Source organism: Suricata suricatta, chromosome 7 (genome assembly GCF_006229205.1).
Source record: "Suricata suricatta isolate VVHF042 chromosome 7, meerkat_22Aug2017_6uvM2_HiC, whole genome shotgun sequence".
NCBI classification, from domain to species: domain Eukaryota; kingdom Metazoa; phylum Chordata; class Mammalia; order Carnivora; family Herpestidae; genus Suricata; species Suricata suricatta.
The window spans coordinates 119926962-119954104 of record NC_043706.1 but is presented as its reverse complement, the minus strand read 5'-3'; the positions used below and the strand labels follow the sequence as shown (position 1 = coordinate 119954104).

Below are 27143 nucleotides of genomic sequence, written 5' to 3'. Positions count from 1 at the left end.
TGTCTCCCTCTCTCTGCCCTTTCCCCACTCATGCTCTCTTGCTCTCTCTCTCTCTCTCTCTCCCTCCCTCAAAACTAAACATTAAAAAAAAGATCTCCAAGTAGGTATTTCTGTATTCAAGTTCACAGAGTACATAGCGAAGAGTTTTTGTATTCAGCTTGCAACTTATAAGGTAAAATTATATCCCTGTATTTTTTTAAAGCAATTTGAAAAATATTGAATGAACACATACAGAATCTCATACAAATGCATAAATGTCATCAACATACATACTGGCTTTTTGTCTTTTTAAAAAATTTTTTTAACATTTTAATTTTTATTATTGAGAGAGCATGAGCAGTTTTAGAAGATAAATTATAGTTCATGACAAACGAAATTGAGGATGATTGTATTTTATGCCTATGGATTCTTTTTTTACTAAAAGAAAACAATATTTTTAAAAGGAATGGCAAAATAGGGACACCTGAGTGGCTCAGTCAATTGAGCACCTGACTCTTGGTTTCAACTCAGGTCTTGACTCACGATTTATGGGATCAAGCCCTGCACTGGGCTCTGTGCCATTAGCAGCAGCCTTAGGGTTCTTTCTCTCCCCCCCACCTCTGCCTCTCCCCTGCATGTGTATGCGCGCGCTCTCTCTCTCAAAATAAAGAAACATTAAAACAAATTTTTAAGAAAATGAAGGGAATGCAAAATAAATGCAGAAAATAGGATGTGAGCATCTGGAAAAGAAAAACTATGGCTTGCCGAATGCTTGAAGTTTTCCAGAGTGGAAATCATTCAAAAGGCTGAGAAGGCCCCTCTCCATCTCCTGAACGTCTGAGACATCGGTGAGGAAGGAGTGCTGGATGGGAGCCGGCTGGGCGGCTTTTCCTTCTCCTCCCTGCGGTCTGGTCTTTTCTTTCATCACTCTGCGCAGAGAGTACAGTAAAAACATTAATTGCACAGAATCATCTTTATTATGTTTTTATAATTCTTTTGTAAACGTTTATTTATGTTTGAGAGAGAGCACAAGCGGGAGAGGGGCAGAGAGAGGGGGGCAGAGGATCTGAAGCAGGCTCCACGCTGACAGCAGAGAGCCCGATGTGGGGCTCGAACCTGCAAACCACAAGATCAGGACCGGAGCCAAAGTAGGGTGCTTCACCAACTGAGCCATCTAGGCACCCCTGCATGTGATTATCTCTAAAAAGTGTGAATTATATATGAAAATATTATATTATATATATATCTTGATATATTCCTTGATAGATATATCAAGATAAAAGATATAACATCTTATTTTCCAAATATCTAATACTACAAAATACATATATGCAGCAGTATTAAATATCACATTTAAACATGTTGCTCCTGTTTCCTTTAGAGCCTCAAGACAAATGGTGTCACCAAATATTAATAATGAGTACTTCTAGGTGGTAGGATTTCAGTGTTTTGAATTTCTTCCTCAAACTTTTCCTGTGTTTGAATTTTTACAATAAATACAAATCATTTCTATGACAATAATTAAACCAACCTTTTTTAAAAAATAAAAACTACCATGGGGCACCTGGATGGCTCAATCAGTTAAGTGTCTGACTCTTGGTTTTGGCTCAAGTTATGATCTCACAGTTCATGTTTTCAAGCCCCACATCAGGCGTTGCACTGATGGGGAGATACTCTCTCCCTCCTTCTCTCTCTCTGCCCCTCCCCTGCTTGCTTTCTCTCCCTCTCTCTTCCTCTCTCAAAATAAATAAACTTTAAAAATGAATAAATAAATTTTTTAAAACTATGAAAACACACTCAGCTTAATTTTAAAAACACGTATATTTTTTCCCCTTTCCTGGCTAGTGCATCAACTTTGTGACTTTTCTCACTCTGTTTAGTTTAATACGAGACAAGGTACGGGTCTTCACACCAGTCATTCACTTTGCATGTGTGAATCCCTACACACTACAACCTTCATTCAAGTGTTTTCTAAATCACATATAATATGTGCTTCCACTGTTTAAAAGTTAAGCAAAGAGGGAAAAAAAGCATTATAAGAATTACTGGGTTTAGTATTTACTTTGATAGCGTTTTGCTGTGACAATATGAAGGAAAGAAATTCACCTTTTTAACTTTGGTCGCTGTGAAGTTGACTGTGATGCAGGATTTGAAAACCCTGTGCTTTTACTAACTGGAATGGCATTCTTTTTGGCATTAACAACCTGAGTAGAGTGGGCACTAAAAGTCTTAGGACTCCGCCTCTTCACTTTCCGCTCCTCCATTGTTTTAAGTTCCTTATTGCACCACGGCCAGCTTCTTATGACCTAAGGAAATACAGCAAAATGATACATATATGTTAGAATATGTGAAATGAAAGAGGTTTATTAAAAAAATTTTTTAATGTTTTTATTATATTTTTGAGAGAGAGAGACAGCATAAGCAGGGGAGGGTCAGAGAGAGAGAGGGAGACACATAATCTGAAGACAGGCTCCAGGCTCTGAGCTGGCTGTCAGCACACAGCCTGACATGGGGCTGGAACCCCTGAATTGTGAGATCACGACCTGAACCGAAGTTGAATGCTTAACCCACTGAGTCACCCAGGCGCCCCTGAAAGAGGTTTAAAGACCCACTTCATTTACTTAAAGAGGATCATGAATTTCAGAGGTCATTAGATAAAGTTAAAATAAGGATCCCATAAGTTTGACCTACCATGCTATGTACACGGAAGCTCTAAGCAAGATTGACTGTTAGACAAAAAATTTTTTCATCATTTTCTTTATTCACTCATCTCACATTTATTCTCTTCCACTTTCCAGGCACTGTTCTAGATATTGGGAAGATGGTAGTGAAACAGACAAAGTTCCTATTCTCAAAAAGCCTACCAGATACATAAAAAAAGAAACAAAATAGCCATGTGATAGAGATTTTCAGCCTGACTCAAGTTCTAGGTGGTCTTTAGATCTCCCTGCTAAAATTGATTCTTCAAAGAACCAACTAGATTCATAGTTATAACAGATTTACAGATGTATAATTGACAGGGGTATTTGCATTTTAACTAATAACTAGAAATCTTATTTCAACTACCAAGCAGAAACTCAGTTTCTGCCTAAAAATAATACTTCTAGTTCTTTGACCCAGTGAAGTTCTATTAAATTAAACTTGTTCCATGACTATTCTGAATATACTTTCGCTACCTATTTCCAACGATACATGAAACTGTATATGTTTGTTTAGTTTTGTCAGGTTCCAGCTGGGCCTTCCATAGAAAATATGTATAAGGGCTTCTATTTATCCAATATTTCCTCCTTATTTCATGTGTTAACTACTTTCATTTTCCTAACAGCCATCCATCTAAAAATATCCTTCTACATTTTTTTGATTATGCATATTATTAAGTTCTTCTTAATTATATTGCTTCCTGTATCATGAGATGAGAAATTTACGTGGCTATTTACCTCATCTGATTGTAAAGTGCTTTAGCAGTATTAGGCTTTTGTGTACATGGTGTTGAATGTAACCATGCTATGACCTTTCACAAAGATTCAGATCCACTGATGTCACTCATAAAATAATTACTAAAGAATTTTAATGAAAACAGATTTTTTTGCCAATGTCTAAACTCGGTAGCACCAGCACTGGAAATTAAACTATTTCAGCTCATTTGGCTCAGGTGGACTCTAGACAATCATAACTGGATTGATCTATGAGACCTCTAAAGAAACAAAGGTTGAAAGGAAAGGTTCTAATGCTTAGTCTCTAATCCCAGATACCAAGCGTAAATCCATTCAAATTTTGGCTAACAATTTTTCTTTTAAGAAGCATTTTCAGGGGTGCCTGGGTGGTTCAGGCGGTTGAGGGTCGGACTTTGGCTCAGTCATGAGCTCACAGTTCATGGGTTCGAGCCCCGCATCGGGCTCTGTGCTGACCCGCTAGCTCAGAGGCTGGAGCCTGCTTTGGATTCTGTGTCTCCCTCTCTCTCTGCCCCTCCTCTGTTCACACATTGTCTCTCAAAAACAAATAAATGTAAGAAAAAATTTTTAAAAAGCATTTCCAGTAACAAAACAGACACTTTGGGGTTATTTCAGGATGAACACAAATTAAATGGAATTTTAATAAACAGCTGAATAGAGACAATGGGGCATCAGTTCTCCAAAGAGGCAAGCATCTGTATAAACTTGTGATACACATAAACACATGAACCCTCGAATTTAATGATGCTTATACACCATTTGGTGATACAAGAAAAGGAAAAAGCCTAGGTAGTAAAGTAATGCAAATAAACAATCAGCAGTCTAAACTATGATGTTCTAAGGGGTCAGAGCTCAAATGTATCCGCTTTTGGAAGACAACATCTCTGCCACAAAAGAACCAAACATTTTGCTGTATAACAAACAGCAAGGAACCTTTCAGAGAAGGCCTTCGCAGACTGCTCATAGTTATTCACTGAGTGCCGGGAACACACAGCCTTCAAACAGGACTAGGGCTCCCTCCTGACTTCACCTTATTCTCCTTCCCCAACCGGCCAACACGAGGACCCTTCCCCTCCCAAAATTGAGCAGTGTCTAGAGTGGGTGGTGGAAGAGGCCTAAAGGGGGGCACTGTGGGAACGCCTTTGCTTCCACTTCGTACCTGAGGAAGGAGAGGATCGGAGTCCTCTTCCTCAACCTGCAAAGACCCCGGAGTCCCCGGAGCCACCGCCGCAGCTGCAGCCTCTGACGCTACTGCGGCAGCTAGAGCGGGGGTCACATCCCGGACCCAGCGCGACCACAGCGCCCTTTGTTTACGGAAGTGACGCAAGAAGGCGGAGCCTCCGTGCCCCCGGCGGGAGCCTCGCCTCTTCCTGCCCCACCAGGACGGCTCCCGTCTCCGCCCTCGGCACTGCATTGCTTCTACTGTCCTGCTCTCAGCTCTAGTTTACCCGAACGTGGACACAAAGACCCATAGTTGGACTTTTATTTTGGGTTCTGTGGCCCGGAAGCACGGAGGGATAGCTGTGCTAGTGGAGGCAGGCACGGGAAGCGCAGTCCCGGAAGCTGCCCCGCCCCCTGGCGTCGGCTCCTACGCACTACAATTCCCAGCTTGCTATTCGAGCAAGCTCGGAGGCGGAACCCGAGTGTCGTCATAGCAACTGAATCATCTCCCTCTCAGAGACTTCTCAAGGTAAAGCTTGGAAGGTAGTGTGAAAAACCGTTCATTCTGTTTTGTGACACCATGTCAAGTCCCTAAATGAGATTCTGTTTCTCTTTATAGCTACTCTGTTCGGCCGCTATACATACGCTATGTCTCATCCTCACTACAATTCCACGAGATTATCCCCCTTTTTAGAGGTGAGGACTCTGACACTCAAAAGCTGATAAATCCACGTCTCTCGTCAGCAAGACAGTTGTTTCACTATACATAATTTCTTCTGGAGAAAGAATTGTGTATTGTGAGAGAGAGAACTCTCCTAAATGAGGGGAGAGATCCATGTTTCATTCCCTAGTCTGGATATCCTTTCCCGTATGGGGAAGTTTTAGGTTTGTAGATCTTTAGATTGAAGAGACTCTGGATAGTACCACATATTTGTTAATGAGGAAACCGTATCTAGAGCTCGATATCAATACATCGATGCTAGAGAGGCAGAGCAAAGTAGAATCCAAGTATTCTAGTTTGGGATGTTCTCCCACCTCCACTCCCTCCATTTTTAAAAATTCAGAAATGTTTTAAAAATAAAGAGTGGACATTTATGTACCCACGATCCGGAATGGTACGATGTTACATTTTGTCATTTTATATTTTTAAGTGAAATAAATAGAACATTACACATTAAGTGGGTGCCCCTATTCCCCTACCACCCTACTTCCTTTCTGAGAGGCAAGTATGGTCTTGAATTTGATATGCAGCTTGCTACTCTAGGTTTGTATACCCTCAGGATTACATGTATTTATAAGCAACATATGGAATGACTGGACTTACAAAGTTTTATACGAATGCCATTTTGTGTTCCGATCTACAACTTGGCTTCTTCCTTCAACTCTGTTTTTGAGATCTATCCACATTGATGCATATGTTTTAGCTATAGAGTATTCTGCCAAATAAGTTTCCACACATTGTTTGGGAATTCCTACAGTGTTGGATATATTTTTGTTGGTTCCCATTTTTTGCCATTACAAAGAATGTTGTAGGGTACAGTCTTCTCTATATCATTTCCTAATGTCTCTTAACTAATCTCTGAATTATTTATCTGTAGGAGAAGAGCATGCAAACTGGTGATTCTCATGCTATTCTAATTTTTTTTCAAATTGGTTGCTAACAGTTAAAATGGAAGGAATAAAATAAAATGAATGTCATTTCACCCATCTGGCATTCCAATAATAATAGGAAGATCTGACCATACTAGATCTGCACCATAGCCTGGCAACAATAGTTCAAGTTGAAGAATGGCTGTATCCTTTAGATCATTTCAAGTGTTTTCTAGCTTTTCTCTAGGTCCTTCTGCCTTTAGTACTCATCAGAGCCCTGTGGTATTTGCATTTACAACCCCTACTGTAATGTAGGGATAAGAAGGTATCCTTACAAATGTACGTATTTCAGGTTTTCAGACTTCTGTATTGAGGGCCTATTTCAGCCAGACACTGCTATAGGAGGGCAGGGGAGATTTATGAACAAGATGGATGAAAGCCTTATAGTGAGAGAGCTTACATTCTTGATAAAGAAGATGGACAGTAAATTAGTGAACAGACAAGAGTGTTTCAATTAGTGAAAAGTGCTCTGAAATAACAGTGTAAGGTCAGAGGGCATTGCTTCAAGGGGCGGGGCACTGAAGAGGGAGTGTCAGGGAAGGCCTTCCAGAAAAAGCAACTTTAGGGGTTGAGTTATGAATGAAGTGCGGGAGCCAGCCATGGAATGATCTAGAGGAAGAACACCCTTGTGCAAAATGTATGGCTAACCCACAGGTCTTCAAGCACAAATGAGCTTGGCATATTTGAAGAATCAGGAAGTCTGTGTGGCAGATTGTACTGACAGAGTCCCATGAGATAGAGCCACAGAGATGTAGCTTCGAGTGTGATTTCTTTCACCAGGAAGAAATCTAGAGTTACTTCCTGAAAGACATGTTGTTTCCTTTAAACTGCAAATATCCCTCCTTTGGATTGATTGTTAAATGGACACGTGGTGTAAATTACTCTAATGGGATGCTTTCTTCCTAAGAACAATATTTAAAGGGTAAGAGCTTTGATCAACAGAACTCTCCAGCCGCACCACTGATATACTCTGAGCATAGGTAGGCAAGGAGGAGCGCTGTTGGTGAATCTTCTGTTAGTGATGCTGGTGGGAACGTACAGTTCATGGGCTCTAGATCTACTAAGCCAGAATCTCTTGGGAACTCAGGGATCTCTATTTTTAAAGATATTTTTTTGAGGTGCTTGGGTGGCTCAGTTCGTTAAGCATCTAACTTCGACTCAGGCCATGATCTTGCAGTTGGTGAGTTCCAGCCCCAAGTCAGGCTCTGTGCTGACAGCTCAGAACCTGGAGCCTGCATCACATTCTGTGTCTCCCTCTCTCTGCCCCTCCCGTGCTCATTCTCTCTCTCCCTCTCTCTTTCTCTTTCTAAGAATTAAACATTAAAAAATAAAAAATATATTTTTCTTATGGAAAACTTCAAATGTATATCAGAGAAGACAGAATAGTACAGTGAACCTCTTGACCCATTACCACCTGTTGACTCGTGACCAGTTATGTCTCACTTAAACCGCTCTTCCTACATTTTCTCTTCTTCTCTATTATATTGAGGCAAACCCCAGACATCATTTAATCGGTTGTATTTCAGTATAGGCTCTAAAAGATAGAAGAAACTTAACTACAATATCACTGTTATAACTAAAACAGAAATAATTGTTTGTTATTAAATATCCAGCCCATACTCAAATTTCCAATTGCATCATAAATATAACCATTTTTCCCCACATTTCATTTGAATCAGGAATATTTTTCTGTCAGGTCGTCAGGTGAAGAATGGGCTTGGAAGCCAGTGTTTTACACCCTCATTTCCTGAGATACAGGCATGCTTGTCCTTCCACTTGAGAAGGTGACATTCTAGAGGGAAAGGCGGGTATCTCAACCCAAGACAAATGGCTATTCCACCTCCGTGCCTGGAAGAAAGTCTTGTTGTCCTGTGGTTCTTATGGGAAGAGGTGTTATTTTGTTTTGTTTTAGTTTGGAAGCTGACTCATCATTTGCTACGTGTTTTTCTCCCTACTTTTCCTACTTCCTACTTTTCCTGCCATGTCTAGGCCAGCAGAGGTCAGGCTCAGTGCTTCCTTGCATACTTGGCTCAGGAGACAGCTAATAAAAAAGCCTTAAAACATAAATGAACTTGCCATATTCATGAAACTGACAGAATGCCAGGGCACTGGTCTACTCTAAGATACACATCTTAAGCATTAGTGAAAGGCTCAAAAGTAAATGCGGAGACCCTTCTCATTATATTTTCCTGCTAGTTGCTTTGGAAAAACAAACAAGGGGTCAACAACAGACCCGAAAAATAACAAAGACTTAGACAGAATTCTTACATATATGGGCTTTGCCCTATTTGTCTTTTCACTAGATCACAATTTCCTTGAGGGCAGACACCATGTTTTGGTTTTGTATCTCAAGCACGTTGCGTAGAATACTCGACAAATGTATGTGTTGTGCATTAACGAAGTTCTCTGATTTTATTTGTGAAAGTAAAGTGATTTCTACAATCCCTCTTTAAACTCGAGTCCAGAGATTCAGGCCCAGTCATAGTGCTGACCCACTAATGTCACTAATGCCCAGGCAAGTGCTGTTTTTTAGCCGGGCAATTTGTGGTTTGGACACCACCCTTCATACCAAGGAGATCTGATGAAGGAACTAATCCAAACATGTAGGGAATTTTTTAATTCAGTAATTCTTTTAAAACTTAATATTTGGGATAGTTTTAGTTTATGACTTTGGAAATTAATGTTTTAGTGCAACTTCACATTCACACTTCCTTGTTTTAAAAAAATTTTTATTGTTGGGGCACCTGGGTGGCGCAGTCAGTTAAGCATCCGACTTCGGCTCAGGTCATGATCTTACGGGTCCGTGGATTCCAGCCCCACGTCGGGCTCTGTGCTGACAGCTCAGAGCCTGGAGCCTGCTTTGGATTCTGTGTCTCCCTCTCTCTGCTCCACCCCCACTCATGCTCTGTCTCTCTCTGTCCCTCAAAAATAAATAAATGTTAAAAAAATTTGTTAGCTCTCTTTTCCTCCGCGGCTGCTTGAAGCTCCACCGCCATCATGAATGACACCGTAACTATCCAGACCAGGAAGTTCATGACCAACCGACTACTTCAGCGGAAACAGATGGTCATTGATGTCCTTCACCCTGGAAAGGCAACAGTACCTAAGACAGAAATTTGGGAAAAACTAGCCAGAATGTACAAGACCACACCAGATGTCATCTTTGTATTTGGATTCAGAACCCATTTTGGAGGTGGCAAGACAACTGGCTTTGGCATGATTTATGATTCCTTGGATTATGCGAAGAAAAACAAACCCAAACATAGACTTGCAAGACATGGCCTGTATGAGAAGAAAAAGACATCAAGAAAACAGCGAAATGAACGCAAGAACAGAATGAAGAAAGTCAGGGGAGCTGCAAAGCCAATGTTGGTGCTGGCAAAAAGAAGGAGTGAAGATTCTGTTGTGACTCTCTGGTGATTGTGCAGATTTTTCATGAGAGGATTAATAAACTAAGAACTTTTATGTGTAAAAAAAAATTTAAGTTATTAAAATTTTTTTATTGAGCTCGGACTCACAAACTGTAAGATCATGACCTGAGCCGAAGTCGGACGTTTAACTGACTGAGCCATCCAGGCGCCCCCACACTTCCTTCTCAAGGCCAAGAGTAATTAACATGACTAGGGAATGGTTATCAGCAAGAGGACAGTTCATCTTTCCAATATCTTTTCTCCAAGTTTCTGTTGTCAGAACACAGCTTTAGAAGAAGGCGTGTGTTAGAGGCTTAACCAGAGAGCAAGTCTCCCACAGACCAGAACATTCGCTATACTGCATGACAGCCCCTCCATCAGTTTCCTCTCCTTTGTTGAATTTTAATTTAAGTTTAGCAGTATCGGCAAAGACTTCCACAAGGTTACTAAGAAATACTTGTAGGGACAGCTTACAGGGAGAGAGAGTAGAAGGGAGAGAGGGGGCAGCAAGACAGGGACGAAGGGAAGAGTAGAAGACACCCTCATAACACATAATAACCAACAAGGACATTTAAAAATGTTATTTAAAGCCTAAACTGCTGCCATTCTGCCTTTTAAGAGCTGTCGTAATTCCTGTCAAGGGGAAATAAATCTTATATGCGGGGGAGGGGATGATACTCTAGTAGATGGCCCATTGTGTGTCATAATGGAGCAGGGAGCGGTGGATATGCACAGGTGGGCAGGAGGGGGAGTTGGGGATACGAAATTGAGAAAGTTGAATTGCTCTGTATAATAACCTGGGAAGAACTGCTCACTATGGTAGAAGGTAGGGGTTGGGAAATGTTGAAAAAAAGGACAGCAAAAAAAGGAGAGTCAATGTGAGAAAGGAAAGTCAAAGTGGTGGGGGGGGGGGAAGAAGACTTTAAAAAGATCAATGTTAATTGATCAATTCAATTTGTTGTTAATGTTTTCTAATTACACACACACACACACACACACACACACACACACACACACACACACAGAGTCTTCCATGCTTCCAAACTTCAAGTTAAATTCCCTACAAGATCAATGCTTTGTATGAATCATTATGAAAATCAAGGAAAAGCATCGTGTTCTATACCTTTGGGAGATTTATGGAGAAGAAGAGCAACATGTGTGACAGTAAAGTGATCTATAAACAGCACTATGCCAGGGGAAGGAGGAACTTAGAGTCCAAGGTGAATGGAAAATTGTAAACCACAATCTGTGCTGTAACCTTGGAGAGAGGAGCTTCCCACTACATGAAAACAAGTATTCAATTTTGCTTCACTCTTTTTTTTTAACAGTGTTTAAAATTTTTTTAATGTTTTTAAATTTATTTTTGAGAGGCAGAGAGAGACAGCATGAGCCAGAGAGGGTCAGAGAGAGAGGGAGACTCAGAATCTGAGGCAGGCTCCAGGCTCTGAGCTGTCAGCACAGAGCCTGATGCAGGGCTTGAACCCACAAATTGTGAGATCGTGACCTGAGCCAAAGCCGAAGCTGGACGCTTAGCCGACTGAGCCACCCAGGCACCCCTTTGCTTCAATCTTAAAGGGTGGGGCACATGGGATGATACCTGATAATATGCTGGTCTCTTCTACTAGTCTGTTAGCTACTCATGAAAGGATCTAAGTTTTATACATCTTTATATCCCCAAAGTTTGGCATAGTGTCTGGCATACAATAGGAAATCAGAAAATGTTCATTCAGTTAATGAATAAATGAGGAAAAAATTAGGCCCATATGATGGCAAGTGCAGATGGCATTATTAAGTCAAGTGTCACCGTAACTCAGATTACTTATTCAAGAATTAGAATTCAGATTGATTCCTAGTCATACCTGCCTCTGATCTCCAGGTGGCAGTATTATCTCATATTAAATTGTTCTGAGACCAGATTCCATTTAACGTTGAGAACATAAATGAGTTAAAAGAAAATCAGAATTCTTAGTTTATTTCTGTAATTCTACAGATCCAAAGAAGTAATAAAATATAATTATGTGAGATTATGGATTTTCCCTCTAATTTCAACAAAAATGAAAGTTTCCGAAACCTTGATAGTAAATACAAATTGGGAGTAGTTGTTTACAAAACACATGTATTCCTTCAAATTATGAAAATGTGCACACGTGCATGTGTGGGGGACGAGGGGGAGATAGAGAAAGCGAATGAGAAGTAATATGTCTAGAAGTAAATCATCTTTTAACAAATAGGGTGACCAGATTAAATATAGGGATGGGTTAGATAATTGTGAATTTCAGATACACAAAGAATGCTTTATTTGTATAAGTCCCATGCAATATTTGAGACATATTTATACTGAAAAATATTCCTCATGTATCTGAAAATCACCTTCTACTGGTCACCCTGTATTTTCCTTTGCTAAATCTGGAGGTCTTACCAACAAGTATTCTGTTGTTGATAATTCCAAAACAAGCAGAACTTCACCGGGTCTGAGGCGCAGTGGTGTTTCCTTATTTGGGGGGGATGGACCGGAAGTGGCTGGTAGGAGGCATCTTCATTGTAAGACCCACTTTCTGCCCTTTGTAGCTGTCCTTGCAGATCAGAGTTCTTCAGCAGAGTAACGTCCTTTCAGGAAACAGACCCCTCAGCCAAGTGCAGACAATATAGTCTAAAGAGGTTATTAGTATTTTTTAATAGTTTATTTTAAAATTGGATTCCGTATAACACCCAGTGCTTCTCTCCACAAGTACCCCCTCCATGACCATCACCCCCCTCCCTCCCTCCCCCTCCCCTTCAGTCCATGGTTCATTATCAGTATTCAGTAGTCTCTCATGATTTGTGTCCCTCTCTCTCCCCAGCTCTAAAGAGGTTATTTTATACAAATGCAGTTTTTTCTAGCATTTGTGAGCCTGGTTCTCAAAGCCGAGCACCATGAATAAGCAAGGAGATCTTGGATCCCTTCACCTCACCTTTGACTCACACTTTCCCCAGGTGCCTGATGCATACCAGCTATGTTAATAGAAATAGATGGATTGTTCATGAAATACGTCCTGTTTCAAGAAAGTGAAGAATTTTCTGGTAAATTAAATCATATGTCATAGTTTCATGTACGTTTACATTTTTAATGTAAGCATTCCCTGTCTTCCAGATAAAATGCACTTCAAAATATCACTTGCCAAAATTTCTGAATTCTAAATAAGCTTTTCACTGAAACCTTACTGTGAGTATAAAGTCTTCAGATTTTCTAATAAGAGTATATTTAATTGATTATATGACTGAAACACTCTTTGTAGTTATATTTTCTTTAAAGTTTAATGTAATAAAAGTATTTTTTTAATTTTTATTTTAGAGAGCACATATGTGCACATGCAAGTGGGGGAAGGGCAGAGAGAGAGAGAGAGAGAGAAAGGGAGAGAGAATCTTAAGCATGCCTATCATAGACCCCAACTTAGGCTTGATCCCACAACCCTGGGGTCATGACCTGAGGCGAAATCCAGAGTCAGAGGCTCACCTGACTGAGCCACCCAGGCACCCCTGTAATAAAAATATTTTAAAGATCAAGAAATAGAAGAGTTTTTAAATATTAAATACTCATATTTGATGAAATTCAGTGACCTATGTTTATTTTGCTTTGGCTCTGGGCCAGATGCCATTCTAAGGGCTTTAAATGAATTAACTCATTTCATCCTGCTAATAACTCTAGGTGGCAGATTTCCATTATGATCTCACTTCACAGATGAGGAAACTGGGGCAAAGGAGAACTAGCTGCCCAACGTCACATAGCTTCTAAATAGCAGAAGGGGAATCTGAGCCAGCCTACGGCTACCATAGCCACTGTTCAGCATGGCCACAGTAATTTTTTTTAAATGTTTTATTTACTTTTGATACAGAGAGAGACAGAGCATGAGAGGGGGAGGGGCAGAGAGAGGGAGACACATAGTCGGAAGCAGGCTCCAGGCCCCGAGCTTATCAGCACAGAGCCTGACATGGGGCTCAAACCCACGAACGTGAGATCTGACCTGAGCCGGAGTCGGAGGCTTAACCGACTGAGCCACTCAGGCGCCCCCACAGTAATTTAAAATAAAGAGGTAAGGGGGTGCCTGGGGGGCTCAGTGGGTTAAGCATCCGACTCGTGATTTTGGCTTAGGTCATGATCTGGTGGTGAGATGGAGCCTTGCATTGGGCTCTGTGCTAAGGGCTAAGCGGGGAGCCTGCTTAAGGTCCGCTCCCTCCCTCTCCCTCTCCCTGGTGCGTGCTCTCTCTCTCTCAAAAAAAAGAAAGAAAAGGTAAGGGACTTGTCTGAGAAGATTTTGAAGGTGACCTCTGATTGCCTAGGATAGTGCACAGTATTACTGAGCCTAGAACAGTTCAAAGTGAATGACTGTTGGGTTTTTTTCTTAATTTTGGTGTAGTATGAATACTACTTCAGTGCTTATCACTCATGAGGGGGTTATTTTGGAGTTTGTAAATGGACCGGAGGATGTCAGAAAGGGAGAAGGATTTACCTGTGGGAACTGGCTAAGCGTCCACGAGAGGCAGGAGTGGGTTCAAGAGGACAGTGTGCACTGTAGGTGCCATCCAAGAAGTTCCTGGGGTGGAAATCAGTTATTAAGCTGAGCCCAGAGAAGAAGTATAAAAAGGGGAGGAATTTAACTTTGCATGATTATTTCCACGAGTAGGAAAGGAGACGTAGGAGGGATGCTGCCCGTGTTCCTGTTTACTCTCTCTGACCTAGGATGGCCTGACCCCCACGGGTTCTCGTGCCTGGTGTGGCAGCGCTGGTCTCCCTGGAGGACCCTGCTCTGGCCATGACCTCTCACTGGCTGAAGGCACAGACTTCGGTCCCCAACCAGTTACCATCAGACGCTCTGTCCACCCTTCACCCTCTCCCAAAGAGGGAAGGGATGGTGAGGGGAGACGGGAAGAGCCCTGAACTTACTGTGTAGGGAACAGGCTCCTGACCCTCCTACCTAACTAGTTCTCTAACCTTTGGCCCCTGCTTCCTAAGCTGTGAAAGTGGACATGTTACTGCCCGCTGGGTGATGTAAGCACCGGGCAAATATTAGCTCTGGTCCCGTTTAAACTTCATGGCCCCGTGAGGTTCGTTCCCATTCTCCAGATGTGGAAAAGGAGGCCCAGAGAGGCTAACCGTGGTGGAGATGGGCACCCCTGTCGTTTAGCCCTGATGCTGTTGATCTTGTCCCTGCTGTGCTGCCTGTGGCAGGAAAGGAAATCACTGAAACAGAATGGTTCACCGTCTTCTTCCAGAGTGAAAGTTTTAAAAAGCCTTCTGCTGCTTCAGTCCTCATAAATAGGAAAAAAAAAATAAGTAAAACCCAGGAATGTGTTTTCCTAAGATAACAAAAAAGGAAAGGCTTCTTAAAGGAAAACATAATATATACGTTAAAAAACTCTCAAATTATGATTAAGTTTACACTCATAGCATTTATTCATTGCAGTGGTTTTATTTTAAAATTCTTATTCTTGGGGGGCGCCTGGGTGGCTCAGTCAGTTATGTGTCATGCTCTCATGGTCTGTGAGTCTGAGCCCTGCATCAGGCTTTCTGCCGTCAGCACGGAGCCTGCTTCAGATCCTGTGTCTCTCTCCCTCTGCCCCTCCCCTGCTCTCTCCTAAAAATAAATATTAGTAAAAGAAAAAAAAATTTAATGTTTTAAAAAAATAATAAAAGTATCATTATTATTATTATTATTATTATTTTGGGAGAGAGAATGCACGTACAGGTAGGGGAAGGACAGAGGAAGTGAGAATCTCAAGCAGGCTCCAGCTCAGTGCAGAGCTGATGCAGGGCTCAGTCTCACGACTGTGAGATCATGACCTAAGCTGTATTTAAGAGTTGGACACTTAACCAACGGAGCCACCCAGATGCCCCTAAAAACTGTTCTTTACTTCATTGGTAATGAAAGCTTGTTCATTCAATATGCGTTTTACTAAATATCTACTCTATGCCTCATATTTCCTAGGCTCAGTGAACAATACGGACAAAATCCCTATTCTCATGGAGCTTGTATTCAAATGTGAGCAGGGCCAATTATGCATGAATTAATCAAATAATTGTTATAGAATAGAAAGGGGTGACTCTTAGGGGAAAAGACGGAGCTGGGAAAAGTTTGTGGGCGGGTGGTTGCAGTGATAGACACGACATTCTGGGAAGGCCCAACTGGGCAGGTGAGTTTGGAGCAAAGACTGGAAAGAAGGGAGGAAATGAATCTTGAGACTATCTGGGGTCAGACCCAGAGGAAGGACCAGCACCCACAGTGTGAGATGGGAGGGCAGGCTGGCCAGAGAGGGCTGAGTGAGAGAAAGGGCCAGAAGTGGTGCAGTGAGAGCGGCAGGGCTCTGTGGATGGCAGGGTGGGGGCTGAGTGGGTTACGTGGGGCCTTGCAGGCTCTTCTAAGGGGTTGAGCTTTTTCCCTTTGAGAATGGAAGCACCTGGAGGGTTTTGAGCAGAGGAGTGAGTGACGTGGTCGTGGACATTTTGATAGATCACTACTTCAGGCTGCTGCTGGAGATAGACTGTAGAGGGTAAAGTGGAGAAGCAGGGAGGCCGGTTTGGAGATCATGGAGGTGATCCATGTGGGAGCCGATGGTACCTGGACCAGCTGCAAAGAAGGAGAGACGTGGTCAAAACCCAGATCTGTTTTGAAGATAAAACTAACAAGATTTGCTGAGAGATTGGGCGGGGGTGTGAGACATAAGTCAAGAATGACTCCCAAGTTTTGTTTTCTCTTTTTTTTTTTAATGTTTATTTATTTTTGAGACAGAGAGAGAAAGAGAGAGAACATGAGCAGGGGAGGGGCAGAGAGAGAGGGAGACAGAGAATCCAAAGCAAATTCCAGGCTCCAAGCTGTCAGCACAGAGCCAGACGTGGGGCTCGAACTCAATCCGTAAGATCATGACCTGAGCCAAAGTCAGACACTCAACTGACTGAGCCACCCAGGTGCCCCTCAAGGTTTTGGCCTGAGCAACTGCAAGAAAGGTTTTCTGTAGACTCAGATGGGAAGACTTAAGTGCTGGCGTGTGGGAGGGGCAGGAAGTTCGCTTTTGGTTGCATCATGTTCAACTTGCTGATGTTTAGACGTTCAAGTGAAGATGTTGAATAAACAGTCATATTTAAGCCTGGAGCCCAGATCTTGCCTGCCAATATAAATTTGTCCAGCACATTATTGGTATTTAAAACCATGAGATCCCAGGAGGTCACCAAAACAATACAGACAGAGAAAACTACTAAGGACTGAGCCCTGGGAAAAAGGAGGAACCAGTAAAATTAGAAAACGGAAACAGGAAAGACTAGCAAAGGAGAAAAGAAAAAATATCCACAGAATGTGTACCATTCACATTTTGGTATATATCATTCCAGACCTTTTTTCCTTTATGTATAGTTTTTTAATAGTTCTTTTTTAATAGTTAATTTTATTAAGAAATTTTTAATGTTTATTTTTGAGAGAGAATTCATAGTTAATTTTAGAAGTGTACTCTAAAATACCACTTTATGAATCTCTTTAAAAACAAATTTTGAGTAGATTAACATATGTAAATCTTGGTCTAAAAGTAAAAGGGAGTGAAAATTTTATAATGAAAAAGACCTCTCCTTTTCAGAGATAATCCGTGTTATTGGTTTCATCTCTTGCATGTATATACGTGTACGTGTGTGTTTACAGACGTTTCCCCCCCCCACACTTAGCATGGGCACATTGTTCAGCAACTTTCTTTTCTCACTTAACAATGTATCTTACATTTTGTTTCATATTGACATCTACAGAACTACCAGTTTCTAAATATAGTAGGATATTCAGAGTTAATTAATAATAGCTGCTCAATTTTTCTAGTCAAAACTGTTAGAAAACATGCCTGAGGGTCCCTCCCCCTTCCAGCCTCTGGTACAGCATCTGGTCTGTCTCCCCTCTGATCCTGTTTTTCCTGCTGACCATTCAGTTCTTGGAATTTCTTCTTTTTCTCCTTATGGAAACATAACTACCAGGAATTGCATCCTCTCATAGTTTTTGTTTTCTTCTCTGTCCTGAGAAAATTGGAGTGTTCATTCACTACACATTTGGTGAAGATTTTCTACCTCTTTGGAATATAATGCCAGGGAGGGGACAGATCTACAACAAGTCATGGCTCACTGGAGACGCAGGCTTGTAAACAAGTGAGCGCAGTGCCACACTTTACGCACAGTGACAGAGAAATGAACGGAATGCTCCAGCAGCCTGGGGAGTAGAAGGGGGCAAGGGGAGACTGACCGGGCATAAAGAGAGAAGCTACTGGAAGACGGGCCACCAGAAACACAATGTTTGACCAAACAGAATGGGTTCTGTCCTTGGGCCTAAGGAGAAGGAACAAATTCCTTGGCCTGGGTGAGCAGGTGCTTCGTGACCTCTGAGCTCTCGGCCCCTTATTTGCCCTCTGTCCTTGGAGGCATTTCCATAACTCTGCTCTCGCACACGTTCTGTCTCCTTGGCCTAGAACGGCCTCGCTGTCTTCCACCTCTCAACAGCTCAGTAATCATAGTGACAGCACCGCAGGAGAAGGAGAATAAACAGTATACATGGTTTTAGTAGCTAAAATCTACTGTGCACAAATTTACATACAGCCTCATTTAATCCTTTTAACAACCAGATAAGGCAGGTACTGTGTCAACCCTATTTTTAAAATGAGGCGATTAAGGGTAAAAAATATCAAATAGATTACCAAAGTCACACAACTAGTCAGTAGTGGAGCTAGATTTTCACCTAGCTCCGGCTTATCCCAGAACCCAGCTCTTAACTTCACTTAGAATTTAACTCTTCAGTAAAATAATCATGCCGCTTGAATATATTAAACAAAAATTTCCTCAGAAGTGCTCCAATAACATTATCTCCTCAGTTGTTAATATAATGCTCATCACAATGACTTTTTACTTTTATTTTTCTAAATAGCAAATGTTATGTCTATTATAGAAAATTTAAAAATGCAACAATTTGACAATAAAATATTATGGGAAAAAAATGCAAATAAACAAGGTAAGGAGAATAAGGAAATTATTACCCAGAGTCTCACATTCTGAGGGAAAAAAACAATTTTAATCAACAGAGTACATCCTGTATGATTCTATTTATATGGATTCTGGAAAAGGCAAAGGAAAAGAAAACAGTTGCCAGAGAGTGGGCTACAAAGGGCCTTAGCACTGATGGAAATGTTCTGTATCTTGATTATGGTGGTAGTTACATGACTGTGTATACTAAAATTCACATTAAGGGAACTGTACCCTTAAAAAGTACATTTTACTGTATATAAATTATACCCCAGTAAATCTGACTGAAATAAATTAACACCTTGAGGTATATCCTTTCCCACTTTTTCTTATGCATATGTAGTAAACATATAACTTTAAAAATGATTTATTTTGTTTTTTTATGGATTAAAATAAAATCTATCAGAACATTTTAGATTTACAGAAAAGCTGCAAAACTAGTACAGAGTTCTTAAATCACTGCTCATGTTATTAACATGTTGCATTAATATGATACAAGTTAACATGTTATAAGTTAAAATGTTACATTAATATTATACATTTGTCATAATGAGCCAATATTGATACATTTCTTTTGACTAAAGTTCATAGATTATTCAGGTAGCCTTAGGTTGTTTTTTTTTTGCATGATCCTATGCAAGATATCATATTACATTTATTTTTTGTGTTGCTTTAGACTCCTCTTGGTTCTCACAGGTTTTAGACTTCCTTGCTTTGATGACCTTGACAGTTTTGAAGTACTAGTCAGATGCTATAAGATTTTTCCCTCATGATTACACCAGCGTTATAGATTTTGCAGAGCAAGACCACAGAGGCTGTCATTTTCATCACATCTGTATTATGCTTTATAATTACTTTTCACTCAAACATATATCAAAAGCATTATCTTTTACTCACCACATAAATCTGTAGCTGTCTTAATGGTGATAATATTCTGTTGTATGGACGAGGCAAAATTAATTTAACCAATCACCTGTTATTGGACACTCTAGTATATGCACTGTTCACAAATGCTTCAGTAAGTACATTTGTGCAAACATCTTTGCAAACTTGTCTGATGATTTCCTTGGGTTAAATCCTGAGCTCTGAGGCTCTACTGAGGTGAACTATATTCACTTGTTGTTGCTGCTGTTTAAGGTTTGGTGCATAGTGCCACAGTGTCCTCCAGAAAACTTGTTACCGACTTGAGCTTCTAGCACGGTGTTTCTGTGGTATATCTTCCCCTACTTTTTCTTACACATATATAGTGAACATATTTCTTTAAAACTTACATTCTAGCTAATGCTGGATATTATTATTTTCAACGTTTGTCAATTGTAGTCGAAAGTATATCATGTCGCATTGTATTTGTTTTCCTATTCGTGTCTTCTGCCAAACAAGAAGATCCTAAAGAAAAAAGACTACATCCTATTCATTTTTCCAATACCCAGAGTCTAAGTTACTGCCTGAAAGAAACAGGCACTCAGCAGAAGGGAGGGTGGACAGGAGTCTGTCCGTGACCATGTGATCGACAGGAGATTCCAGGCTAAGGAGAGCCTTTTCACCATTCCTGGGTGCAGTGGTATCCTCTGGGCCAATGCCCTGTGTGCATTATGTAACCTAAAGGCGTGGTTCTAATAGTGTGAGTTTGAGACCAGGTAGGAGAGAAATCTATACTAGACTGAAAGAAGGTAAACAGGATCTTGTTGTTTTCCTCAAATAGCAAGCATGATGGCTGGGGATTTATTTTACCTACTCTGAGAAAGAGGATCACCTGATAGTTATTTTAAGCTGTAATGCCACTCATGTAGCACAGCTTTTTGAAACAATGAAATATATTTGTGACTTCCAGATCTTCTTCTTTTAGTCAGTACCAACTTAATATTTGTCACCTTATGTTTCAGTCATAACTGCCAAAAATTTTATTATTGTTTTCTGTACACTTCTCTACTATTTTATTTACACCCTTTCTTGTAAAACCTTGAATTTCTCCCATTTCCCACATTTTGCTCTTCCCAAATCTTGGGATCACTTATAAATGTGTTCTGTTAAATGACTGATAAATGGTACTTCACTGGAAGAGGACACTATAGAGAAAGAAAAGAAAACATATCTTTTTCATATGAAATATTTTTAGCTTTTTCCCTCTAGGTTTCAGTGTTGACTCACTACTTAGTATGGTCTGAAAGAAGAGAAATGATCTTGAGGTCTGTTTGTAACTCAGCAGATTTGTAAGATTATTAAATTTTTCAATTTTCAGTGGGAGATTTTTCTCAAGGCAATGCTTTTTGGACTAGACCTCACGTCTAAGAACTTCCATATGTTGTTCAGAGACTTCCCATCCCTCCAGGTTATCACGTAAACTCTCTCTGGGGTGTGAGAGTGCCCTTATTATTCTCCCAATCTATGCTCACAAAGAGTGAAGCCGAATTGTTAGATTGGGGGGTGGGGAGAGAGAGAGACCATACATTTGGACATGATGAAAGAGAAATTCAAAGAGCCAGACAAGTTTCTGGAATAGGAAGTGCTGTAGTATTAGAATTAACTTTACGCTTTGGATCTTTTTGTGATCTCTCAGTGGCTAAGTCTATCAGCAGAGAAGTGCTCTACCAGCTGAATCAGCCAGGCGCCCCTGATTGGTGCTGTTTTATTACATAAAGTAGAGACGTTTACAGGACGGTGACAAAATATTGAAAACAAGTACTTTATAGTGAAACAAACGATATACACATGGGGCTATACACATTTAAGTCAAATGCTTTAAATATGCCTTTAGTTTTATCTCTTGTCCTTAGTGATTGTCATATTAGTTGTCTTGTTGGGGTGACTTAGAAATTATTTAATAATTCCTCTCATTAAAACATTATCAGTAATTATATTTGAAAAGGTAATAGTCTCTAAGTCAAATTAGTTGGTATTTTAATAGTATATTTTTTGTTGCTATGAATAAGTTGTATTTATCATTCAATTAACAATGCCTACACAACTTTACTCTTAACTCCCTTAATCTAGAATTTAGAATTGAATGAAGATGAATAGAAGTCAAAAGAATAGAAGGCGGGAAACAGTGAGGAAATTAAATGTTTAAATTATCAACGTTGTTTACCTGAGCCTGTAACTGCGTGTGAGAAGGAAGAGGATCGGAATTGAGTTACAAGAAGTGGCTTCATACCATTTCTATCTTCAAAGGATCAAACTGGATAAGGACTCTAGAATGTTTCCTTGACAATCTGAGAAAAGAAGATTTGGGTTCAGAGTCTCCTCTGTCACACTAGAGTTTAGGCATTTAATGATCAGTTGATAATCATCAGGCATTTAGGTTAACTAAAATGAGCATATCAGGTGGAATCCCATGACCTCAATTCCAGAATGTTAAATATTTTAGCATAGCCAGAATATTAACAGCTACACTAAACCTTTCATATATGAAGTTAGGCATATAGATTTCCCATTAAGTATTTTAGAAAATAAGCTACCCAGACCCACTTAAGCTCCTTGGCTGAGTACCGTGCAGGAAGCTGTCAGCCTAGCCAAATGTTTTAATAAAACAAGAACTTCAGTTGGAATGGTAAATTTAGCCATTGTATAAATCAGTTGAGAGTTTTTTAAATATTTGTTTTTAAATTTACATCCAAGTTAGGTAGCATATAGTACAGCAGTGAATTCTGGAGTAGACTGCTTGTTGCCCCTTACCTATTTAGCCCATCCCCTTCCCATGACCCCTCCAGCAACCCTCTGCTTGTTCTCCATATTTAAGAGTTTCTTATGTTTTGTCCCCCTCCCTGTTTTTATATTATTTTTGCTTCCCTTCCCTTATGTTCATCTGTTTTGTATCTTGAAGACCTCATATGAGGGAAATCACATATTTGTCTTTCTCTGTCTAATTTAGCTTAGCATTATACCCTCTAGTTCCATCCACATAGTTGCAAATGGCAAGATTTCATTCTTTCTGATTGCTGAGTAATACTCCATTGTGTGTGTGTGTGTGTGTGTGTGTGTGTGTGTGTATCACATCTTTTTTTTTTAACCACATCTTCTTTATACATTCATCCATCGATAGACATGTGGGCTCTTTCCATACTTTGGCTGTTGTTTATAGTGCTGCTATACACATTGGGGTGCAATGTGATCCTTCGAAACAGCACACCTGTATTCCTTGGATAAATACCTAGTAGTTAATTGCTGGGTTGAAGGTAGTTCTATTTTTAGTTTTTTGAGGAATTTCCATTCTGTTTTCCAGAGTAGCTGTACCAGTTTGTATTTCCACAGCAGCGCAAAAGAGATCCTTTCTCTCTGCATCCTCTCCAACATCTGTTATTGTCTGAGTTGATAATGTTAACCGTTCTGACAGGTGTGAGGTGGTATCTCATTGTGGTTTCAATTTGTAGTTCCGTGATGATGAATGACGAGCATTTTTTCGTATTTTGTTTGGCCATCTGGATGTGTTATTTGAAGAAATGTCTATTCATGTCTTTTGCCCATTTCTTCACTGGATTACTTGTTTTTTGGGATGTTGAGTTTGATAAGTTCTTTATAGATTTTAGATACTAACCTTTTATGTGATATGTTGTTTGCAAATATCTTCTCCCATTGCATTGGTTACCTTTTAGTTTTGCTGATTGCTTCCTTCGCTGTGCAGAAGCTTTTTTTTGATGAGGTCCCAATAGTTCATTTTTGCTTTTGTTTCCCTTGCCCCTGGAGACACATTGAGTTAGGAGTTGCTGCAGCCAAAGTCAAACAAGTTTTTGCCTGCTTTCTTCTCGATTTTGATGGCTTCCCGTCTTACATTTAGGTCTTCCATCCATTTTGAGTTTATTTTTGTGTATAGTGTAAGAAAGTGGTCCAGGTTCATTTTTCTGCATGTTGTTTTCCAGTTTTCCCAGCACCACTTGCTGAAGAGACTGTCTTTATTCCATTGGATATTCTTTACTGCATTGTCAAAGATTAGTTGGGCATACATTTGTGGGTCTATTTCTAGGTTGTCTATTCTGTTCCATTGATCTGAGTGTCTGTTTTTGTGCCAATCAGTTAAGATTTTTTGAACAATTCTGTCAAGTCAAGATGGCAGAGGCAAACTTGCCCACATAAAATAATAAGAAAATAGTAAGTAGTGTTCTCTGTTCCTGTGCTGTTCCTATCACATCACTACCTTGCTCAAAACCCTCCTGACTGTCCCTATTTCTTAGAAAAGGATCTCCCCAAATCCGCCCATGGAACACTAGTATTCTATAAGACAGTAATAGATCTTACTGGAAAATGGATGTCTATGGAAATTTTTTAAATGTATTTTTAAATCTATGTATATGTAAGAAAAATTCTAAACATCTTTAAGAATTATTAACATGAGATAATCTTTGTTTAAGAAATGGAGTCCTAACTTCTGTGCATTTAACTTTTAAAAAGTTAAAAAACAACAGAGACTGAAGAAGTTACATGCTACAAATATAATTAACAAAAGATTGGTGTACATATATTTATGTATCTATCAGTATATAGAGAGAAAAGATATAAAAAAGAATATATATACAGGTTATATAAAAAATGTGGACAAAAGACATGAACAGGCAATTCACAAAGGAGAAAATCAAAATGATCAACAAACACATGATATTCAAACTGGCTGGTAATTGAGTGAATGAAAATTAAAATCAAAATAGGATACCACTAAATACTCAGATTCACAAAAAACTAAGTCTGACAATATCAAATGCTGTCAGAAATGTGAAACAGGTTCCAGGCTCCTGGGTAGCTTAGTTGGTTGAGCTTCTGACTCTTGATTTCAGCTCAGGTCATTATCCCAGGGTCATAGGATCGAGCCTCGCATTGGGCTCTGCACTAAGTGTGGAGCCTGCTAAAGATTCTCATTCTCTCTCTCTCTTCTGTCCTTTCTCTCTTCTCTCTCTCTCTTTCCCCCCTCCCTCCCCACCCCCATGTCTCTCCTCTGCGCTCATACCCTCTATCTCTAACATTTTAAAAAATGTGAAAATAAATGTGAATCAGGAGTCTCACTGCATATGGGAATATGATAAGTACCACTTTAGAGAGTTGATTTGACAGTATATCTAGAAAATTAACATTGTTCTTAACTCATGATCCAGTAGTTCTGCTTCTAGATACACTCACAACATTCACTGCAACAATGTAATAGCAAGAATTGTAGGGGTGCCTGGGTGGCTCAGTCGGTTAAGTGGCCAACTTCGGCTCAAGTCATGATCTCATAGTTTGTGGGTTCAAGTTCTGCATCAGGCTGTGTGCTGATAGCTCAGAGCCTGAAGCCTTTTTCTGATTCTGTGCCTCCCTCTCTCTCTGACCCTCCCCTGCTCACACTCTGCCTCTCTCTCTTTCTCTCAAAAATAAACGTTAAAAAGAAAAAGAATTGGAAGTAATATACATATAGAAGTGTACCTAAATTGGAGAATGGATATACTAGGAAATATTCATTCACTGATTTATTTGTTTATCGAGCACCTATGGTATCCCAGTGCCGCTCTGGGGTACACCAGTAAACAAAACTAGAACATCTGCTCTCACAGGGCTTACAATTCATTGAGTGGGAGGACGTAGGGTGGGGAGGAAACATAGGAAAAATATGATGGATAAGAGTCGGTGACATGTGTCATGGAGAAAAGCAAAGCAGAGAAGGGAGGGCGGGGGAGTTGTCAGTAGTTAGGAAGATCCCTCAGTGCAAGTGTCACGTGAGCAAGCCCTGGAGAGGCGAGGGTGTGAGCCAGGCAGGCATCTGGGAAGGGGTGGTGGAGGCACAGGAGGCTACAAATGTGAACACCTTGATGCCTGAAGGTTCTTGGTGAGTTGCACTCACAATATGCCTGGTACTATTCTAAGCTTTTTACACATATTTTGTTACTTAACACTGACACTCGTCTTCAGTCTTAAAATATCTAGCCCCATTTCATAGATGAGGAAACTGAGTCATAAAGAGGCTAACTCATTTTGGATCAGTAAATTGTTGTGTGCTGACTTGACCCCAAACCAACTAGCAGACTCTCAGCTGCTAGGCGGGCTGCCTCTTGCCTTTATTCTGTCTAGCACCATGTGCCTTTCCCACCATCTTGCACTGTGCCCTCAGGTCACCTAGGGGCCTTGTTCGCGGTCATTACCTTGAGTTTTGGTACCCTCTCCTCCAGAATCTGGGAAGAGATGGGATAGGACAGCTCCCCTGTTCTCTGGCCCCCTCATCCTTTCCATCCCCCCCAGACTCCCATGGCCGGCAATACAGGTCTACGGGACTTCGTGAGGAAGGCCGGGGCAATTTCACAAAAGGGTTTCACAAGTTAGATTTTCTCCTGATTCTCAAAAGGAAGACAAATTAAGTCTTAGGCTCTAACAGAAGGTCCTCCCTTCCCGCTTATCCCTATTCTAACCTCTTTCCTCCACTCCTTTTTGGCACCTCCTTGGATGTGGAATCTTTGATATTCTCTTTATTATCTGGGCAAGAGCTTCAGGCTTCATTGCCTCCTGATCACTGGTTTTCTTCTGATTTGTTAGCGGTAGTAGTGGTAGTTTCCTCTTCCACCTGCCATGTGGATTTATAATGTTGTTCCATTTCCACTATAAATTAAACCTTTCTAACTACACTCAGTCCCCATGAATCTGAAGCTGAAAGAGGCCAATTGGGGGGGGGGGGAGCCATCTTGGCTTTCTCACACTTCCTGAGTCCAAAAGCAAATCTCTGACTACTCCAGAGTGAAGATGAACAGTGGCACCAGGTTTTTAAAAGCTGGGAAGTGAATGACAAAAACAAGATCCAGAGCAGTTTTTCTGGAATATTCTACCACTTGGGTATAAAGGTACTGTGTGGTGGTTGTCTCTGGGGAGGTGAACTAGGGTATTATGGCTCAAGAGTGGGGGAACTGGCTTTTCACTCTTGACCCTTTGTATAGTTAGAGATTTGGGTTTTTACCAGTACACATAATGCTTTTTATTTTATTTTAATTTTTTTATTTTTGAGAGAGAGAGGGAGAGGGAGGGAGGGAGAGGGAGGAAGAGAGAATGAGGAGGAGCAGCAGAGAGAGAGGAAGACACAGAATCCAAAGCAGGCTTCAGGCTTTGGCTGAGCTGTCAGCACAGAGCCCAACGCGGGGCTCAAACCCACAAACCATGAGATCATGACCTGAACAGAAGTCAGAAGCTTAACAGACTGAGCCACCCAGATGCCCCTACATTTTAAAGAAAGTAATAAAAACTAAAATTAACAGTGTAGAATTGAACTATGGAAAACATAGTTATTTTTGTAGCAGCTTATCTTAAAAGTGCTTCGATATCACAATATATGCAATATTCCCTTTGTCCTGATGCACCTTGTGAAATGTCGCTTTGTTTTGTGAAGACAACATGGAGGAGTAGACTTGATGCAGCACGGATATGAGGACCTGACCTTCAGAGTGACTCTCCACATCACGTGGCCACATTACGGGGGGAAAACCCTTTCCCATTTAATATTTGTGCATGCAATTTTGAATAATAAAACTATGAGAGATA

The 27143-nt window shown here is 40.5% G+C and overlaps 1 protein-coding gene, 1 long non-coding RNA gene and 1 pseudogene across 3 annotated transcripts in view; 2 read left to right on the top strand and 1 right to left on the bottom strand.

Annotated features, from left to right (window-relative positions):
• Window positions 1-4946, bottom strand: part of CCDC28A (coiled-coil domain containing 28A) — a 14775-nt gene extending 9829 nt beyond the window's left edge. Inside the window, exons 1-3 of the mRNA XM_029943838.1 lie at window positions 4591-4946; window positions 2086-2285; window positions 745-908 (exon numbers count right to left, since the gene is read on the bottom strand). Coding sequence (XP_029799698.1) covers window positions 745-908; window positions 2086-2285; window positions 4591-4845 — 619 coding nt within the window. The 5' untranslated portion in view covers window positions 4846-4946. The remainder of the gene's footprint in view (window positions 1-744; window positions 909-2085; window positions 2286-4590) is intronic.
• Window positions 4800-27143, top strand: LOC115295693. Of its 2 annotated transcripts, XR_003910531.1 has the most exons (4): window positions 4800-5121; window positions 5212-5288; window positions 12783-12854; window positions 26992-27143. It is a non-coding gene; the product is annotated as an uncharacterized LOC115295693 (long non-coding RNA). The 2 variants fall into 2 exon arrangements; XR_003910532.1 differs by lacking the exon at window positions 5212-5288.
• LOC115295692 lies at window positions 9209-9711 on the top strand (annotated as a pseudogene).